We start from the raw sequence: 15817 nt of genomic DNA, 5'->3' as shown, positions 1-15817 counted from the left end.
GATCAACAGCTTGTCCATCTTTCTTAATTTCTCTCCTGTTTCTGTCGACGGCTCTATCCTCTTTGCCGTTCAGCACCACCTCGTAATGTTGTTTCCATGGCATGGCCACCAGTGTCTCATCGGTAATCAGGTTTCCTTCCTTGTCGTTGAACATGGAAGGGACTGGCACCGTCCGGATTCTGATTCCGTTAACCACCTCACAGAAACTTCTTTGTGCATGAAGAAGCTAGCCTCTTCCTCCGTAAGATATCGTTCACAGTGCTCCCATTTCTTGCGTTGATGGAGTTTCTTTTCGGCCGCTCTAGCCTCTCGATAAATCTCCCTCATCTGGTGAGTAACGCTGTATTGCTGACCATATCGTGTATGTGTCTCCACTGTTCGTTTAGGTCTACAATCGGTCTACCAATCCGCTCATCAACTTTCCGAGTGTACAGTAGCAACTTCGTCAGCTGGCAACCTCTGAATGTCCGTAACCGTACCCTTCTCGAAGTGCTCGTCTTGTATACATTGGCCAGTCGGTCGCGAATCATTCCTACCACGACGTTTGAGCCTTGGAAGGACCGCACGTCGATGACATCTGAGAAATGCCGCCCTCAACATGGTTGATTTGAGAGCAGGCAGGCATACAGATTGTCGTTCCTCTGTTTGCTGCGAAGTGCACCAACCGCAGGCCATTCTCATTACTGGTAGCATGGGGGTTGTGTTCACCAACAAAAAGATGGAAGATCTGCTCCCGCCCAACCTGTGCGTATGCGTCCTCGATAACGATCTTTATATTATGTCTTGGGCACTCTCCATATGTCTTATCGAGGGCTCAAAGAACTCTTCCTCCACGTCATCGGGTGTATCGTTTGTCGGTGTGTATACATTGCAATTGCAGAATCTGCCCTTGATTCTTAACTCGCATAAACGGTAACTGATGGGCCTCCACCTAATGACCCGTGTGATCTGTTTTTCTTGTATGACAAAACCGACGCCTCGTTCACCACTGCAGCTCTCACTGTAGTAGATGTGATATTTGAAAGCCGTTTCTGCGTTAGGATTTACCGCTCGGAACTCATATTTTCCCGGCTTCGGCCACCGCACTTCCTGGATGGCTGTGACTTTCATTTCCACTTTTCGCAGCTCCCTGGCTAAGATTCCCATGCATGCCAATTCGAGTAGAGTTGTGACGTTCCAAGTACTGAGTTTCCAATCATTGTCGCTTTTCGTTCGCCTGGGTCGATACTGATTTTCCCGATTCGTATTACAATCCGGATTGTTCGTTGTAGGGTACTTTCGGCATACTGCCTTACTAGGGCAGCGATTTCTAGTCTTGAGACAGGGCTACTGACTTAGGTGTAGCTGGCAAGAGACAGCTTTTCATAATTCAGCCATCCGCTCTTGATCAGTCGCTGTTTGAGCCGCCCGTTACATGGGGAACAGACGCTCGGACAAAAAGCTGCCCTAAAAAGGGAAACAGCCACCCCTTCCCTGTCAGCATACGACCAAGCTCCTTCAGGTTCACCGAACTACCCTTAAGGTCCAAATAGACACACGGCCTTCTTTATGCAAATTAGAAGGCGTGACCGCGCCTTCCGTTGGAACGCCTCTAACCTGAGCCATTTTTTTGTGTTGCCTTCTAGTGGGTACCTATGTTGTTCTATTTTTTCCACCAACAAACATAAATTGGAAATCATGACAAAAAGAAGGTGTGCACCCTGTGGAGCTCAAGACGGCGCAATTGCGCCTTCCGCGCAGACGAGCGGAAGGTGGTAGATTCTATAAGGCACATTAAAAGGTTTCAAGAAGGTACTGGTGCTTATTACGGGAGTCACTTCACGGTGAAATATATTTCACTCTCACGCTCACTTCACTTTTTTAGACCTATTCCCGATTCCACCTCAAGTGACCTCCGTAGAGAGAGATTGACAGTGAAGTGAAATTGAGAATAGGACGGGCCTGTAGTTACTTGTAACCCAGTTGGTATCACATGGAGGAGTTGCTGGGCAGTATGCTCTGTAATAACAAAATTGGACAGGGGTGTAATACGTCTCTTTTTTCTATTATGCCCCATAAACTCAACTCGATTTATACGCTCCCGAAAGACCATTACGTCAAAGAAATTTTATTCTTTTGGCACCACGCAGGCGACTTTATGGTTCTAACTACCCGATTCGTGCCGTATGCCACCGCTTCAATGAATTCTGCCAACTTTTCGACTTCAATTTGCCGATCAACGCCTTTCGTCAGCGAATTTTAGATGTTACCGAATAACTGTACTTTTAATTTAATTTAATTATTCATTAAGACTAATCGTTGTCAGATGGATGTTGATTTTTAAATAAATAAAGAAATAAATAAATAAATAAACTTTGCCAAATCGAGAGTAGAGAGTGTGGTAGGTAGCCCATCGGAGGTTGGTGTTGTGGTGATGATGAATGGGGAATAGGGTGGGGAATCGTTATATGGAAAAAAACGAAACTTGACAGCGGAAAGCTAGAACCAACTTTTTTTGTTCTATTTGGGACCCAAACAAGCCTAAATTTATCGGAAGTCGATTGGTTTTGTCTCCGCATGGCGCATTGCATTTCAAATTTATATGGAGATTTGTATGGAAAAACCAACTTTTTTGCATTTTCCATTCTGAAGATTTGAAAATGGCTGAAACCATAGGTTTCATGACTTCAAATGGTAGGTTTTTTGATGCCCAACAACTTGGCCGAAGACACTAAATAGCTAGGGTGTCCCAAAAAAATACTAGAGCTGTTCAAAGTTGAGTATATCGAAATTTATGTTGCAAATCATTTTTTTCTGCCAACACTGCCAGTGTATCGGCGTTAGTCAGATTTCCATCAGGAGTAACCTCTGATACACGTTGTAGATTCTACCTACGCCTAGAATGACCTGAATTTGTTTATTTGATCCAGCTGAGTGTATAAACTCGTTACGACAGGTTATTTCTGATGGGAATCCTACTGGCGCCAGTACATTGCTAATGTTGGCAGAAAACAAGATTTTATGCATTTAAATCGACATACTCAACTTTGAACAGCTATAGTTCTTCTTGGAGACATCCTAGCTCTTCAGTGTCTTCTGCAGTTGTTAGGCATCTAAAATACTATTCTTTAACATAATGTAGTGCATTATTCGAGTATTATTGAGCTCTCTAGAAAGGTAAATAGAAAAAGGTAGGTTTCCCCATATAAATTTTTATATTTTAAAATGCAATGCGCCAAGCGGAGACAAAACCAATAGACTTCTGGTAAGTTTAGGGTTGTTTGGGGCCCTGAGAAGAACCAAAAAAACTTGGTTCTGGAAAATCGATCCCACCCTAATGGGGAATCATTTGCAGTAGCCGACGAATTTTTTTACCTGGTGCGACAATGGGGTTAGCCGTAAGAAAAAGGAAATAGCGGTCCCAAATAGGGCCTTCTGAGGATTGCGTAACCAGCTAAGGTCTCACAACCTATAAACCCGTCCAAAATTGCAATCTAGAACACACTGATTCTCCCTGGCTCTCTGCAGCTATGAATTGGCTCTGCAGCTATGAAACTGGCTTCCTGTCACTCAGGGTAGTCGGTCGTCCGAAACCGGATTTTTCGATGCTCTAATTGTTGTCCAATAGTGCAAAGATGTTGTAGATGCTGTAATGGGCGTATTTGACTTATAGAGCTGTTAATTTTTTTTTTTGCTGACTAATGGGTTACTATGATTGGTGCTGCATTAGTACTTTCGATAGTGCGTGTGAAGGTAAACCCATGAAAAAACAGCAATTAGTATCGATTTTTTTCGTGCAAACGTTATTTTTTTATTTCTTTATTTAGGTAGCCCCGTGATTACGTCCTACACACTAATTTACTATTTAAATCATTACTAAACTCTTATTTTTCAAACTACCCTTAGTTAATACAGGGTGATTGGTTCCTATAGTCACTGTATATTTTACTAGTCTGGCGGAGTGGATTCGGGAACCAATTTAAACTGTTATAACGGGAACCAGTCGTATTGAATCTCTGGTTCCAGTTATAACAGTTTAAATTGGTTCCCGAATCCACTCCGCCTGACTGTAAATATAGGGACTGTATTGGTTCCATGTTGGGAGACTCAGGGGCTGATAGAAAGCCACATGTGAGGTACCATGGAACGGGGTGAAAGTGATCAATATTTATAACAATTTCTAATTAACTAGCTTCATGTACATTTTTCCCGAAATAGTAGTAGTCCAGTAAACCTCTATGGTTATTGGTAAAATTTCTATCGTCTACTTCATGAAATAAATTCGATAATTCCATAAGGTACCATGAGGTAAATTGGGGTGAAATTGATCACCATTGAAATCCATACATTCTTTTGGCAATGTGCTTTTTTCGATATGCTAAAGATAAACGATGATTTCTGTACTGAAAAATATCATTTACAGCCAGTTTGGAAACGAAAATAACGATATTTCAGGTTAACATTTGTTTATTTTGTTTCACGAGCTGCTTGTTGCTAAATTTGCTCTTATTTGATCGTCGTTATACCGATTTCAATTCGGTTTGTTGCAAAAGCTCAAAAACCAACTCTGAAATTAAAATCTTTGTGGTTTCCTGCGAATTCATCAGTACTTCTTTAATGGTATAGAATGATCATTGTTGAAAATGACATTTTTTGAGCTTTTATCAAACTTTACTCACTTCTCCAAATTCAACGTAATTAACCCTCAACTAAGATTACTTTAAGTTAATTCATTACTTTTTTTTGTTATTTGGAAACTTGTTTGATCAAATTTGATTGAGTTTTGACTGAGTTAGCAGAATTTTTCGAAAATATGAAAAATTGCACCGGGCATGCAAGGGTTAACTTTGACAGGTATGTGAATCATGCAAAAGTTGCGTTTAAGGACACGTTAACATTGCCTAGTGTTGTAAGAGCAATATCTTTAGATTAGTATTTTTTATCACGAATTTTCAGGTGATCAATTTCACCCCACTGATCAATTTCACCCCATTCCACGGTACAAAATATGCTCTAACGTTAATCTATTAGGAGTTATTCAACTTTCAAGTGTTTTGAATACTCTTCCTTTAAGTGGCTTTAACTTTAGGCGTATACCACTTAAAGCATTTCTATTCATCTCATTCGAAAGCTGAGAAAACTTTCTGATAGACGTGTCTAAATAAATGTGAAAACTTATTTTGATATTTTCTCACAAAAAACTGTGGTTAAAAATATTGTATTTTGAGCTTAAATTGAACATTTTGAACCACATTAAAGTTTGTTCTTTGGCATCTACTCTGTATTTCCTTTAGCTTTCAAAAAATTACAGTTTTAATTCAGCATTTTTGGCGATGGATCAGCATTAACACAAAACTGGCATTCAAAACACAAGTTAATGGAAAAAAATGTCTTTTTGTATTTATTTAAACATTTTAGTAGAAATTTCTCTCAGCTTTCACATAAACCCAGCATTGCTTAAAATTGTATACACTTAAAGTAAGAGCAACTTTGAGGAAGAGTATAATTAAATAATAATAAATATGGAGATACAAATTTTGCAGCATTTGTCAGTCCACTAGCAGCTTCTCAATATCTTTTCCAACATCTATTCGGTATTATACTAAATAAAATAATCGAATAATGTTTTTAGAATTCAACAAAAGCTATCACAGAGGTAGTGCTACATAGATTGTTAAACTGATCTAGAGCAAATATACAGAGAGCATTATGTGGAAACAATATCATATCCACAGTCAATACCAGTAAACTAACGTAGCTCATTGTTTAACCCTGCAACAAGGAAGTATGTCAACCCAAAAACCTCGCATTTATAGTCACAAAGTTCAACTTTAATTTTGGTTTCAACGATATTGTAAGTCATGGCATCACCAAAGCGTAACACTAGCATGCAGGAACGGCTAACGCTTGTCAGGGATTGGTTCGATCGGTACATTAACTTGGAGGAGCTGTTTTCGTGCGCCATTTGTCACAATACGATCACCGTCGATCATCCGATCCATTGTCCGCAGTGCTCGAAACTCTTCTGTAGCCAATGCATCGATCAATGGCTGAACAGACCCTCGAGAGGGTCCATTGTGAGGCGGTGTCCTTGCTGCCAGGTACAAGTGGAGGCGAAGAATTTCGTCTGCTGCCGTGTTTTTCAGGATGTGGATGAACTGGTCCAGCAGCTGAGAGATAACCTTGAGGAGTTGGTTGAAATGATTCGGTGTCCGCTAAGTATGTGTGATGAGCACGGAAAGGAATTGTTATTGTTTTGTCAGGCTTGTGGATGCTGCATTTGTGTGAAGTGTTTGTTCAGCGACTCGCACAGTGCGCACAGTTCTAAAATTCTAGACTTGGATAGTGCTCGAGAAAAATTCAAAAAAATGCTCGAGGTAGAGAACTCATTTCTTTTAAACAGACTAAAGATATTGCAAAATGCTGGCGATCAAATCGCCGCGAACGAAAGCGATCTGATGGACGCTAATGAGCATGTTGTAGAAAAGTTAAACTTGGCCACGGAGAAGATAATTGATAAGTTGCGGGACGAAATGAATGAGCGGTTCCGTCAAAACATTGAACCGATCAAAGCTGTTACTAAACAGCAACGCAGTGAGGTGGAAAATGTCATACAGAAGGCTTTAGAACTATCTAACGAAGATACAAGGTGAGTCTACTGGCATTCAAAGTAACATTATTTATTACATTTATTTTTGTACATTTTTGCAGTCCCGAAGTGGTTATGGAAACGTTTGAAATGACTGACACAATCACAAGAATGCGTAAAGAGCCATTGCCTGTTCTGCAATTACCAGAAACTAATTTTATCGAGTAAGTGATTCATATTAACCTGGAAAGTAGTTTGGAAAATTAATCTGTTTTTCGTTTTTCAGCCCGATCACACCTCCGTCGGTGGAGCTTGATTTTTTAATGCGCAACTTTTCGGAGTCTATATTTCTCAACCAATCGATGACTTCCGATGTGAAATCCATCGAGGGGTTCACGTTACAGCTGAAAGGACATCAGGAGTACGATGATGACGGAAATGAAGTTATTCGACTCTCATTACTAGTGGTGGACGGGTATGATGTGCACGATGTTAAGGTAATTTGCTATCCGATGAAGCATACATCGAAAGAACCGTTGGTTAGACTACTGGACGTCAAACGGTTTGAGAACAACACGGTTCTGGAATTTAGTGGATTCCAAGCAATGGAAGGATTTCTGGAGGAACAGAGTGATGAGCTGCATCTGAGGATGAAGATTCGCCTTTGGACTACTTATTACGACAAATGTGTCCATAAAGATTGGTATATTAAAAGGTTGGTAGGGTGAATTTCTTATAATGATTAGATAGATTTATGTTTTTTTTTTAAGTTTTATTGTATTGATTGTTCAACAATTGTTCTTCGTTTATTTATTTGTCATTATTCATCAGTAGTCTTATTAATGTTAATACATTCTCAACTGGCTAATCATTAAGGAAATATTTTATTCACTATTTTTTCACAAAAAATTCCAATTCGCTTTATGACCGCTGTGTGAAAATCTTTCTGTGGACATGTTGTATTTGCGGCATTGCTGTGTAAATTACCGAACCGCGAACATCTGTTCCATGGTGACAGAGAGGCCCATGAATTCCTCCTGAAAATGCCCCAGTAATTGCACCACTCGAGCTTGTCGCCATTTTTGTAGATGAGGTACACTATACCTTCCTTACACTCCGCCGGTACTCGTTCTTCCACCCAAAGTTTGGCAATGACCCAGTCCACCACTCTAGCCATTGTTTCTCCACCGTATTTTAACAGCTCGCTAGGAAGGTTGTCCACTCCAGAAGCTTTGTCGATTTTCAGCTAGTTATCTCTCACCCCCATGACAGTAGGGGCTGAAATCCTATCGTCTCCTGCTCAGGCGCTAGAATCAAATGCCATACTGTCTTCGTTCTTTGTTGCATCGCCATTCAGATGCTTATCAAGGAGCTGTTTCAACCTTCCGACCTCCTTCGTGTGCTCCAGCAGTCTTCTTCAAGAGTCTTGTTGAAGCAAGCCCACTGAACCGTAGATACTCAATGTTTGGTCGTGGTAATAGATGGACGACTCGTGATTCATGCGCCTACGTCACAATACATCTTCCAATTTATCGCCAAGTATTGATCACAGGTTTAACGCTCAAAAACTCCACGCACTCGTCAATCAGCGTTCTCCAGCATCCTGCCTTCCGTAAAAGGCCACCGTGTGAATCAGCCTCCTATACAGCGCTGCTTACGTTGTCCGTAGAAGACCCTGTTCTCAGCTGCAACTCGCCGTTTCACTTCGCGGCTCGTATTGTTGTCACATGTTACAAGCGTACCAAGATAAACGAATTCAACAACCACTTCAAATCGTTCCCCACCAAGCTCCACTTCAGCATCAATTCATCCGGCACTTCCACGCTCCCTTCCAGCTACCATGTACTTCGTTCTGGCAGAGTTAATAGGAAATCCCAACCTCGCCACTTCCCTCTTAAAGGCCTGAACCCTCCCCCACGCCCCTACGTTCGATACCGATGATATCAATGTCATCCGCAAAACCTAGAAGCATGCGAGCTTTCGTGATGATCGTATCGTTTCTTTGCACGTTTGCACTTCATACTGCACCTTCAAGGGCGATGTTGAACAATAAGTTGGAGAGCGCATCCCCCTGCTTCAGTCCATCAAACGTAATGAACGCGACTGATGTTTCGTTAGCTATCCGCACACATGATTTTGATTCCTCCAGCGTTATAGGAATCAGCATCTTTAGTTTTGTCGGGAAACCGTGTTCCAGCACTAAGTCGTATGCCGCCTTAAAATCTACAAACAGATGGTGGAAATATGATCCGTCGTGGAACGCCCTTGTCGAAAACCAACCTGGTATTCGTCGACAAAGGATTCCGTTGGCGGTCTCTAACTGCAAAACAGGATACGGAAGAGCACTTTGTATGCGGATTTTGCGACGTAATGCCTCGATAATTACAACAATCCAGTTGATGTCTTCCAATCATCCATCCACCCTACCGCAACCCTCCCGGAAACGGTAACTGGGTTGCGGATAGCTACCACCAAGTCGGTCTGCTATAGTGTAGACAACAACGAGAGGCGGCAAGCGACGGGTAGAGCCAACACTCCGATAGTCCGCAGGTGAAAGACATCGCATTCCGATGCCGAGGTTTTCGAAGAGGCAACGAGAAGAGAACGCAAGGGGACAGTTGGCTCCGCTCGAATGCTAACCAACTAGTTGCCATGCTATCGTTGGCGTGTGACGCCACCATGCCTGCGACTCGCCCATCTAGGAATGGGAAGCCACCGGTTTACTGGTGGACGGAAGCGATAGCCGACCTTCGCACTGCGTGCCTCCGTGCAAGGCGGAGGATGCAGCGTGCGCGAAATAAAGAAGAGAGGACAGAGCGTCGCGCAGCATTCGGTTCTGCAAGATCGATGCTAAAGAGTGTGATAAGGCCAGCAAGAGGGCCTGCTTCGATAGGCTATGTGCGAGTGCCAATACGAATCCGTGGGGTGACGCCTACAGGGTCGTAATGGCAGAGCCTACACAGCGATCACCAGCGATTCTGGAGCGTATCATCGAGGGACTCTTTCTGCGCCACGAGCCAAGCCCTTGGCCTCCGGCGGTCGACTCTCACGTCCGATGTTCCAGATCCAATCCGTGAGCGACGACAGCCGTGTTGAGGTTGAGGAGGAGGCAAGGGTTACGAATGATGAACTCTTCGTGATCGTCAAATAAAGGTGAGCAAGGCACTGGGACCGGATGGTATCCCTAACCTGACAATCAGGCTGGCGATAAAAATGGCCCCGGGCTGTTCAGGGCAGTCATGCAGAGGCGCCTGGATGACTGTCTCTTTCCGGACAGGTGGAAGCGGCAGAGATTGGTCTTACTGCCGAAGGCTGGGAAACCGCCAGGGGGGGCATTGGCATATAGGCCCCTCTGCCTGCTGGACACTGCGGGCAAGGTGCTTGAGAGGATTATCCTCAACAGACTGACCAAGACGGTGGAGGTAGCACTCCAGCGCACGAGAAGGGAAATACGGTAATGCGCAATCGTCACGCCCGACGTGATGAATGCGTTCAATAGCGCCAGTTGGGAGTTCATCCATGTACCGGTGTCCTTGTACAAGATTCTGGAAAATCACTTCCAGAATCGCGTACTAGTTTACAACACGGAGGAGGGTCAGAAGTGCGTCCCAATCACTGCAGGAGTTCCGCAAGGTTCTATCCTGGGTCCGGTGTTGTGGAATGTCATGTATGACGGAGTGTTGAAACTCAAGTTTCCTGTAGGGGTTGTGATCTTTGGGTTTGCAGACGACAGAACGCTGGAGGCTCACGGCGAGTCGATCGAGGAGGTCGACTTGACGGCCGCGCACTATATACGCAAGGTCGAGGACTGGATGCGCTCCAGGAAATTGGAGCTCGCGCATCATAAGACGGAGGGCACGGTTGTGAACAACCGTAAATCGGAACCACAGGCGGTGGTCAGCGTCGGAGACTGCACCATTACCTCAAAGGCGACATTCATAAATTACGTAACGCAAAATACTCAATTTTGGACCCCCACCCCCCATATGTAACGAAACGTAATGCCAATACCTACCCCCCCGTAAATATTACGTAACGCTGCAGAAGGATTTCCTTGAAAAAAATGGTCGGTTTTGGAGAGTCCCTCCAGAGATTTTTCGTTACGTAACGCTGAACTCACCTCCCCTCCCTCCCCTGTGTAACAAATCGTAACGTTTAAGGATAGCCCCCTCCCTCCCCCCTATGAGCGTTACGTAATTTATGGATGCCGCCAAAGCGAGCTCTGAAGCTCTTGGGGGTTATGGTGGACGATAAGGTCACGTTCGGGAGTCACGTCGACTATGCCTGTAAAAGGGGCTTCTTCGGCTATTGCAGCACTATCTCGTATGATGATCAATAGCTCAGCGATTCATGGCAGCAAGCGAAGGCTTCTTGCCAGCGTGGTTTCGTCCATACTTAGGTATGGTGGGCCAGTGTGGTCTAGAGCGCTAGGTACTAACAGTTACCGCGGTAAACTGGAACGTACCTACAGGCTCATGTGCCTGAGAGTTGCAAGTGTGCATCGTACGGTGTCATACGATGCAATCTGTGTCTTGTCCGGCATGATGCCTATCAGCATCGTCATCAAGGAGGACAGAGTGTTTTGACCAACGTGACACAAGGGACATACGAGGTACCAGAAGGTCATTCTCGATGCTCCGTTGGCAGGAATGGTCAAACTCCACAAAGCGCAGGTGGACGCTTCGACTTATACCGGCGATATCCGGCTGGGTCGGGAAGCGCCATAGTGAAGTGAGCTTCCACCTGACACAGATTCTGTCAGGCCATGGTTGCTTCAGGCAACATCTGCACAGGTTCAGACACGTGGGGTCCCCCATGTGTCCCGAGTGCGTGGAGGAGGAGGGGACTGCTGAGTATGTCTTCTTCGTATGCCCCCGTTTCGTAAGAGCGAGGAGTTACATGATGGCTGTGAGCGGGCCTGGCACTACTCCGGACAATCTAGTCCGGAGGATGTGCGACGACCCGGACATCTGGAACGCGGCCGAATCATCCATCGTCGCCCCCATTGTCCTGGAGCTGCAACGGGTGTTGCGGGTCAACCACCAACATGCCAGTGGTAGCTAACTACCAGTCTCCAGGTAGTTAGCTGGGAGGTTATAAGAGTAAAGTGGGTGAATCACGCACAAGAGCCACTCTGCGAAGTAATACTTAACCGTCGTTCCGGGAAGACCAGGGCTGGAGACTGAAGGGGTTTTAGTGGGTCGGGACAGGGATCAGTAGGTGTTTGGGAGAATGTAACTAACCCAGCATCTCTCCTCTTGTTTCATCCCCACACCCTGAGTTCTCTTCTCAGGTGTCTGTTTGCAGATTTCCCCGCCACCTTGAAAAAAAAATCTATTCCTAGATCCTCAGTATGATCTGGTGGATCACATAGTACAGTTGCTCGCTTCCCGTTTTTCAAGGTTCGGCCCGGACAGCGTTCTTCTCATCGGCCTTGCCGCTTTTCAACTCACTAATCACCTTTTTAACCTCCTTCTGTGCCGGTGGCTCTAAAGCTCTAAAGCTTGTAAAATGCCTGCGGCTGATAAACTTTACCGCAGCCAGAGAAATGGCTCCTGTTTTACACCTTTGAATATTCGGAAACACGCCTGGAGGCATACAAATGGAGAAGCCTGCCCATCACGTACGGATTGACGGTCGGCATTTTTCGGACGTTAGGGGCCGTTCAATGAAAAAGTGGAAAAAAATGCTTACGTAATTATTAAACGGCCTCTTACTGATGTTAGGTCTTTTCGGGAACCAAACATTGACTTTGACCATTATCTCGTCGTTTGGCGATCGAGTACGACGCGTATTATACAGTACCGAGGGCTCCTAGTTAGTAGTCAGAATCTACTGTGGTAGGTGTAAATGACGTTAGAAAAGATTAGAACTAGGTCGATTTGATTTTCTGTCTGTTGAGTCAGTTCTGTTCAAATTCCCGACGGCGCAAAAAACTTAACCATCGCTTGTTCTATATATAAATTTTTAATCATGGTTTACTAATCGATAGGGCTCAGTTTGCTTTTGATAAGCCTACTAGTGGATTCGTTGAAGTCAAAATATTATTCGGATAATTCACCGCCAAGCATTATCATGTGTAAATATAGAAACAATCAATGGCAGTATGGAACGCTTTCTTTTTTCATTCGCGTGCTGGTGTTGTTTGTAAACTACAAATCTAAGTAAACAGTAATGACTCATATCCGTCATCTACAAGTAGTAAACGTTCGATTCAGGCTCAAACCTAAAATAATACTATCAGTAATAGCAAACAACGTTTATATGACTGTTTTTGTACCTTGATCAAAAAAATGAACAGAAGCAAAATTGTGACCTTTCTTTCTAAAAGTATACTTTCGACCCATACGTGATCAAACTCTTTGTTTCTATCTTATTCGTTTTTGAAGTAGAATACTTCTCTCAGGAAGTTCGGCTACATAGGGATGTGAAATGAAAATCTAAAACCGAAAAAAGTGAAAAATATGTCCAATTTCAAATGCTAATAAATCGGTTAGTATTCGATGGATTTCCTTCGTTCTTGCAGCTAGATCAGCTCTTCTAGATTGGAAAATCTTCCAAGATTCTTCCCAAAATAAGATAATTGTAATTTTATTATTCACACTATTGTACTATTGAAAATAGTCAAGCCTTGTCAAAACGAAAAATTCGACCTCTGATTGGTCGTTATATGCTTGCTTCCCAAGCACGGTCGACAGGATTATATACCTTGCAATTGAAAACATGCTATTTGGCCTATCATTAGTCAATAATTCAAAAATATCATTCGCTGACAAGCGCTCGACACGAACGGATTTTTTTCTAGAGTGTCATCGGAGTATTTTTCACAAACGTTGTAGAACTGAACAACTTTCCGTCGGAAAAAGTTGTGTTTGAGTGCCGTTCTTATTTTTCCCTTACGGAGTGAAGCTAGCTCAATTGCCGCGATGGCGGATAGGGCCGGCGGTACGGTACCGCCCGACCTGAACATGAAGTGGACAACAAACAACGGACAAACAGTGCCATTGTGGATGGATAGAAATGGAGATTTCGGACAAGCACAATTCCTTGTGCTTCAAGCAACAGAGGGACACGATCTGCCGAAAAACCCGTTCATCGTAGGAAAAACAATCCAGCAGGCAGCAGGCGAGATCGAACATGCTCACACCGAAGCTAATCGCACACGGTACGTGCTGAAGGTGCGAAAAGAGGAACAAGTCAGGAAGCTTCTTGCAATCACGAAGCTGTTGGACCAAACTCCAATTAAAATTGAATATCATCAGACTCTAAACTTTTCCAAGTGTGTCGTCTCATGTTGGGAGGCGATTGAAATGAAGGAAACCGAGTTAATGGAATATCTTGGACCGCAAGGAGTAACTCATGTTTACCGCATGACGAAGAAAATTGAAGGAAAAGTTACCCCACTTCCTACACTGATCATCACGGTACGTGGCACGGTAGCTCCCGAACAACTGAAATTCGGCCCTCTAGTAGTTAAAACTAGAAAGTATATTCCGGAACCAATGATGTGTTATAATTGCTGGCAAATTGGCCACACCAAGCGACGTTGCACAAACAAGCCTGTTTGTGGCAGATGTGGAGGGGTGCACCAACTTGATACAAATGCTCAATGTGAACAACCGGAGTTCTGTGTAAGATGTCGAAAACCCGATCACGCATCTTTCAGACGAATCTGTCCTGTTTACCAAATGGAAAAAGAGGTTCAACGACTTCACGTTATGAAGGGACTCTCTTTCGAGGAGGCACGAAAAATGGTAAAAAATGGAAATACCACATATGCGGGCGTGGCACAGCAGCGAATTGCGCGAAGTGAATCTGATATCGAACTGGGCAAAATGATGCAGCAGAAGAATCGTGAAATCGAATATCTCAAACAACAACTGGAAACGCTCACGAAGAAACTCAACTCACTGATGCATCACGAATCGGTTAGCGAAAATGAAATTGATGTTGAGAATCAGTGCAAAATTAAAGTAAAATCACAGGGACGAGAAAAAGGTAACAAGAAAAGTGACGAAGAAGAGGACCATTTAGTTATCAACCGTCGGCGTAATCAGAAAAAACACAAACGACAGCTTACCATCGACAACGGACAACAACCCTCGAAAAAAGGACCATCAACAGCACAGCTACTACCTTCAACTGGATCCATCTCCAAACAACACACCAACAATTCAGCAGCAACAATCGGCAATACGCAACAGGCAACAGCAATCAACGAACGCACTAGTTTCATGTCAGAAGATAGCTACAACCCTAGCGAAATCTTTGAGGGAGCAATTGGCGGATCTTGGCATGACAATTTCCGTCACCATTAGTAATGGACCAACAAAAGGTAAACAACAACGGATTAGAACATTCAATGACTGACTCACAACTCTCCAATACTCCCAATGAAAGTGAAATTAACAAAACAACTAACCGCCTACTCGCCCTACAATGGAACATTAACGGTCTACAAGGCAACTATGATGAATTACTTATGTTAGTGCACCAAAATCCACCCATTGCCATTGCGCTACAAGAAACTCGAAATAAGAACAGTTCTTTCATGGGAAATTTCCTAAAGAAACGGTATACTTGGTTCAACCGTATAGATCCTATCAATAGTGCATTCCGTGGTGTTTCTCTAGCTGTGCGGACAGAATATGCTCCTGAACAATTGATTCTTGATTCATCCATACCGGCCGTGGCGGCCACAATTCGATCACCATGCTTAGCCACCTTGGTATCCCTTTACCTCCCCCCTAATACTACTATCGAAGAACTGAACAACACTCTTTTTACCATTTTCAACACAAGTGAATATCCAGTGATTCTAATGGGAGACCTCAATGCTCATCACGATGCTTGGGGATCTTATAAATCGGATTCTAAGGGAAAAGCAGTTTTATCTTTTGCCGTTGAAAACAACCTAGTAGTGCTGAACTCTGGAGAAGGAACTAGACTCAATCCTACTACCGGGGTCACATCCGCGATAGACCTAACAATCGTTGCGACAGAACTGGCGTACAAACTGGAATGGTCTGTGAATGAAGATTGTAGGTGTAGTGATCATTTTCCTATCGAAATTTCACTAGTGGGTGAGAGAGCACCGCTCCAAACAAAAAGAAGACAGTGGCACTTCGATCTCGCGGACTGGGAAAAATTCGAAGAAAGTGTGAACCAAAAAACCGATGAAATCTCCGACATAGACAAATTTACGGAAGTGGTTAGATCTAGTGCAATCGATTGTATTCCGCGGACAAG

The 15817-nt window shown here is 43.7% G+C and overlaps 2 protein-coding genes across 3 annotated transcripts in view; both read left to right on the top strand.

Annotated features, from left to right (window-relative positions):
• Positions 1–4156: 4156 nt before the first annotated feature.
• LOC129724233 (tripartite motif-containing protein 12A-like) lies at positions 4157–7398 on the top strand. Its single transcript, XM_055678954.1, has 3 exons — positions 4157–6628; positions 6691–6792; positions 6855–7398. The coding sequence occupies exons 1-3, from the start codon at positions 5841–5843 to the stop codon at positions 7294–7296; spliced, it is 1332 nt and encodes a 443-aa protein (XP_055534929.1). The 5' UTR covers positions 4157–5840; the 3' UTR covers positions 7297–7398.
• Positions 7142–15817, top strand: part of LOC129724232 (E3 ubiquitin-protein ligase Siah2-like) — a 25241-nt gene continuing 16565 nt past the window's right edge. The window contains exon 1 of one of the 2 annotated variants that reach the window (XM_055678950.1): positions 7142–7283. The gene's annotated coding sequence lies outside the window, so the exon portion shown is untranslated. The remainder of the gene's footprint in view (positions 7284–15817) is intronic. The other variant, XM_055678953.1, reaches the window with a different exon arrangement.

This window comes from Wyeomyia smithii, chromosome 2, assembly GCF_029784165.1.
Source record: "Wyeomyia smithii strain HCP4-BCI-WySm-NY-G18 chromosome 2, ASM2978416v1, whole genome shotgun sequence".
NCBI classification, from domain to species: Eukaryota; Metazoa; Arthropoda; class Insecta; order Diptera; family Culicidae; genus Wyeomyia; species Wyeomyia smithii.
Note: the sequence above shows the minus strand (reverse complement) of the source record. Positions and strands in the feature narration are given on the sequence as shown.

What these genes read in the sequence shown, in the direction of transcription:
- LOC129724233 (XM_055678954.1), top strand. Translation starts at nt 5,841, where the DNA reads ATGGCATCACCAAAGCGTAACACTAGCATGCAGGAACGGCTAACGCTT. An exon ending in CTATCTAACGAAGATACAAG is followed by an intron (nt 6,629 to 6,690) that starts GTGAGTCTACTG and finishes ACATTTTTGCAG; the next exon opens with TCCCGAAGTGGTTATGGAAA. An exon ending in CCAGAAACTAATTTTATCGA is followed by an intron (nt 6,793 to 6,854) that starts GTAAGTGATTCA and finishes TTCGTTTTTCAG; the next exon opens with CCCGATCACACCTCCGTCGG.